Here is a 5163-nt window from a genome sequence, read left to right on the forward strand (position 1 = left end):
AAAAAAAAAAAAAAAAAAAAGATTATCCTAAAAATCAAGCATCAAGCATTATCATTATAGTATAATATAAAAAAACAGACACAGACTTACTGGGTCTCTGGAGACAAAAACTGGTAGACAAACCAAAGGAGCTTTCATCTCATAAAAATGCAACCATTTATTCACCTCTTCATCAGAGTTCAAGGGGCAGGAAGAAAATTCTGCAGGCTACAACAAAAGATAATTATATAGGTAAACATACTGAATATTATGAAGAATTAAAAATTTTAAAAATATATTTTATTTACTTATTATTAATTTTTAATTATACTTTAAGTTCTGGGTTACATGTGCAGAACATGCAGTTTTGTTACATAGGTATACACGTGCCCTGGTGGTTTGCTGCACCCATCAACCCGTCACCTACATTAGGTATTTCTCCTGTTATCCCTCCCCTAAACCCCACCCCCCGACAGGCCCCGGTGTGTGATGTTCCCCTCGCTGTGTCCATGTGTTCCCACTGTTCAACTCCCACTTATGAGTGAGAACATGCGGTGTTTGGTTTTCTGATCTTGTGATAGTTTGCTGAGAATGATGGTTTCCAGCTTCATCCATGTCCCTGCAAAGGACATAAATTCACCCTTTTTTTATGGCTGTATAGTATTCCATGGTGTATAGGTACATTTTCTTAATCCAGTCTATCATTGATGGACATTCGGGTTAGTTCGAAGTCTTTGCTATTGTGTATAGTGCTGCAATAAACCTATGTGTGCATGTGTCTTTGTCGTAGAATGATTTATAATCCTTTGGGTATATGCCCCGTAATGGGATTGCTGGGTCAAATGGTATTTCCAGTTCTAGATCCTTGAGGAATCACCACACTGACCTCCACAATGGTTGAACTAATTTACACTCCCACGAACAGTATAAAAGCATTCCTATTTTTCCACAACCTCTCCAGCATCTGTTGTTTCCTGACAGGGTCTGGCTCTGTCACCCAGGCTGGAGTGCAGTGGGATGATCACGGTGGGCCTGGAAAAGGTACAAGTTTCCACTATGGTGTGTGGGATTGGCAACTGGGCCCCCAGCCTTCAGGCCTCCCTGGCCTGAAGGTAAGGCCTTACCGGAAACCCGTCCCCTTCTCCTCCGAAACCTGTCTGCCTCCTGCTGCCAATCATGGAATCCAGGCTGTATGTGCCAAGGGGTGCCTGAAGGCCAGTGCAGAGCTGCCCTCAGCCCTCGCTCAGCTTCCTGTCTATGCTCGTGTCAGTGCCCAAAATTCAGAAGGGGCCGGGGCAGCAGGGGGCTGGTGTATCCGCAGTGCCCTGAGCGTGTGCACACCTGGCTGGGCTGTGACAGCGACCAGGCTCTGCCTGACTTTGCTCCTGGATCGGAGCAGGTGCTGACAGCAGGGAGAAGCCAGGCAGTGGGAGCAGGCATTTCCAAACCTGCAAGAGCAGTGGGGGCCTTCCCAGACCCCGAAGAAAGCAGGAATGCCTAGGTCCGCAGCCACCGTTTGGGCAGCTGCAGCTGCGCCTGGGAAGATGGGGCTCTCGCCTGTTCCGGCCGGGAGAGCACAGGGATGCCAGGGACCACAGCCATGGCTTGGGTGATTGCAGCGGCACCAAGGAAGCTCCAGCGACAAATCAGAAGGGGCGGGACTCCCACTTGTCTTCAGCTCCCACCCACTCCATGGAATGTGTAGCCTCAGCTGTGCCTCCCTGCTGCAGCCACTCCAGACAGCCTGCCGCTGCCATCATCACTATGTTGACCAGGCTGGTTTTGAATTCCTGGCCTCCGGTGGTCCTCCCACCTCAGCCTCCCAAAGTGCTAGGATTACAGGCATGAGTCATTTTGCAGGCCTTGAATTTATCTTGATCTTAAAAACAAACATATCCAAAATAAAGTTCTAATATATTAACATGGATAAAAACATTATCTTACAATCTGATTTACAATATAATCATTTAAATTTTAAAGTAATACAATCATAGTAAAAAGGATTTGTTTAGAGTGTCTTTGAATGTAGAATTCCCAACATATACCTTACAATTCTAAGATCTGGCCCAGCGCAGTGTTTCACATCTGTAATCCCAGCACCTGAGGCGGGTGGATCAGCCTAGGTCAGGAGTTCGACACCAGTCTGGCCAACGTGGCAAAACCTTGTCTTCACTAAAACTACAAAATAAGCCCAGCGTGGTGCTGCATGCCTATAATCCCAGCTACTCAGCAGGCTGAGGCAGGAGAATCCCTTGAATCCGGGAGGTGGAGGTTGCAGTGAGCCAAGATCGTGCCACTGCACTCCAGTGTGGGCAACAGAGCAAGGTTCCGTTTAACAACAACAACAAAAAAATCCTGAGATCTTAAACATGTGCACACATACAAACTCCTTCATGCATGTATGCACACATGGGCTCTTACCATAATGTGAGACTTCACTTTTCCCTTCTGAATTATGAAAGTACCTCCCATTCCTACAGGCTTATTTCCATAATGTTTTTCCAGGGTCTGTCTCATAGAAGTCACAAAGTTAAGTGGTCCAGTTCTTCTTTTGGCTTTCACCTCAATTACCTATAGAGGACACAAAGGTGCGTATCATTGACTATGCTGCAAAATAACTACCGAAGTAAAATATTATATAATTGTAAAATATTATATAATTTAATGCTGTCAAACAAATATTCCGTTCTTTGCTTAGAGCCCCCAGATCTGAGTTGTCGCAATCTTGTGAGTCTTGATCAATCATATATATGTATACACACACACACGCACATATCAGTTATATGTAATTTATAAATAAGTCTTAAGCATGCTTTCTTGAACTGAGAAACTGAGAAAGACAAGTTTCTCAGTGTAGACAAGTACTACACTGAACTCTAGAGACTCTTAACATATGTGTCAAGGCAGTCAAATATTGAGAATTACCTGCTTTAAAGGAATTAACCTTTGGTAAGGGGGATGAGAAGAAAATGATTACATTTTCTCACTTCCCTTAAAAATCTGTACTATATTATCTCTACAACGTGGAAGTTAAGTATTTTCACTTCTCAATCTCTTATCTCAAAGTAGTCGAAGAGGCTATCTCTACTTACAAAACTGGAGAGTCTTCACAAAAGCTAACACTGAAATCATCTTTTTGTGTACTAACAGGAAGTAAATATGAAGTAAGGCATTAGTTTTCCTTACTTTCTTCTTGCTGTAAGTTTTTGCTACCACCATTTCTATCTAGAGCAATGTATGATTCATCAGAAAGGAGCAAATAACCTATTTACTACCTGTAAGTAGGCATTATTTATTTTAGCTGTATGGTTCATGTAGATGACTAACTCACTCTCCAAATTAATATTCTATTACCTTTTAGTTCTCAGAAAAAGGTCTTCCTTACTAAGTAGTCTTTTTTTTTTTTTTTTTTTTTTTTGAGACAGGTCTTGCTGTCACCCAGGTAGGAGTACAGTGGTGTGATCATAGCTTGTTGCAGCCTCAAACACCTGGCCATAAGGGATCCTCCTGCCTCCTGAGTAGCTAGGACTATAGGCATGTACCACATCTGGCTAATTAAAAACATAAATTATTTTTTTTTTTGAGACAGGGTCTTGCTACATTGCCCAGGCTGGTCTGAAACTGCCAGACTTAAGTGATCCTCCAGCTTTGGACTCTCAAAGGACTGGAATTATAGGCATGAGCCATTTTGCCAGCCGTACTATTCTTTTTTTTTTTTTGGAGACAGAGTCTTGCTTTGTTGCCCAGGCTGGAGTGCAATGGTGCGATTTTGGCTCACTGCAACCTCTGTCTCCCAGGTTCGAGCAATTCTCCTGCCTCAGCCTCCCAAGTAGCTGGGACTACAGGTGTGTGCCACCTTCCCGGTCTAATTTTAGTATTTTTAGTAGAGACGAGGTTTCACCATGTTGGCCAGACTGGTCTCAAACTCTTGACCTCAGGTGATCCACCCACCTCGGCCTCCCAAACTGCTGGGATTACAGTCATAAGCCACCGCACCCGGCCTCCAGCCATATTATTCTTAACCTTAGTTTGAAAGATGACTTTTGCTCTGCCTTTCGTATTCTCTGAATCTTTCATTACTGGGTTAAAGAGCTTTGACTTAGGAAGCTCTAATTTTCTTTTTTTTTTTGAGACAGAGTCTCACTCAGTGGCCCAGACTGGAGTGCAGTGGCATGATCTTGGCTCACTGCAACCTCTGCCTTCTGGGTCTGAGCGATTCTCTCACCTCAGCCTCCTGAGTAGCTGGGACGACAGGCACACACCACCACACCCTGCTAATTTTTGTATTTTTTGGTACAGATGGGGTTTCACCATGTTGGCCAGGCTGGTCTTGAACTCCTGACTTCAAGTTGACCTTAAGTTATCCATCCAGCTTGGCCTCCCAAAGTGGGAAGCTCTAATTTTCTTAGCAAAACCATATTTGTGGCAGTAAAAGTTCACATTTTTAGCTATCTGAGAACATTTAGGGAATATTGTATTTTTATGGACAAAATCACCTTGCCAGGTTGGCCCTCACTGGCAAAAAGATTAGCCAGTAATGCACATTCAAAATCATGACGTTTCTCACTGTATTTCTCCAGGAGGCACTCTCCATCTGCAGGGTTTACATGGGCAAAGTAACTACCATTCACAGGAGGCTTGTGTTCACTTTCTGTCTGAATAACTGGCATAAACTGAAAAGAAAGTAAGGCAATTAGTCAATCTTTGTATCTCTGCAAAGAGAATATCTTGAATAATGTTATAAAACATTTAATCCTTTTAAAACATTTCAGTTCAAGTCCTAATAAGAGAACATACAATACATAATATTTAATTTTAGACATAACAAACTTGAAAAACATTTTATAAGATATTTATAGGCCGGGCACTGTGGCTCACGCCTGTAATCCCAGCACTTTGGGAGGCCAAGGGGGCAGATCACAAGGTCAAGAGATCAAGACCATCCTGGCCAACATGGTGAAACCCCGTCTCTACTAAAAATACAAAAATTAGCTGGGTGTGGTGGCGTGTGCCTGTAGTCCCAGCTACTCAGGAGGCTGAGGCAAAAGAAGTGCTTGAACCTGGGAGGTGGAGGTTGCAGTGAGCCAAGATCGCGCCACCGCACTTCAGCATGGCGACAGAGTGAGGCTCTGTCTCAAAAAAAAAAAAAAAAAAAAAAAAAAAAAATATTTTATATTTTTTTTT

General features: G+C 43.2%; 1 protein-coding gene across 4 annotated transcripts in view; it reads right to left on the reverse strand.

The window, feature by feature from the left end:
* BKGD (beta-keto-L-gulonate decarboxylase) overlaps positions 1-4687 on the reverse strand; it is a 15148-nt gene extending 10461 nt beyond the window's left edge. For all 4 annotated transcript variants that reach the window (XM_017863696.1, XM_017863694.1, XM_017863697.1 and 1 more), the window contains exons 1-3: positions 4476-4687; positions 2401-2550; positions 91-207 (exon numbers count right to left, since the gene is read on the reverse strand). In XM_017863696.1, coding sequence (XP_017719185.1) covers positions 91-207; positions 2401-2550; positions 4476-4649 — 441 coding nt within the window. In that variant the 5' untranslated portion in view covers positions 4650-4687. The remainder of the gene's footprint in view (positions 1-90; positions 208-2400; positions 2551-4475) is intronic.
* Between the last annotated feature and the right edge of the window lie 476 nt (positions 4688-5163).

This window comes from Rhinopithecus bieti, unplaced genomic scaffold (assembly GCF_001698545.2).
Source record: "Rhinopithecus bieti isolate Rb0 unplaced genomic scaffold, ASM169854v2 scaffold_71999, whole genome shotgun sequence".
Lineage (NCBI taxonomy): Eukaryota > Metazoa > Chordata > Mammalia > Primates > Cercopithecidae > Rhinopithecus > Rhinopithecus bieti.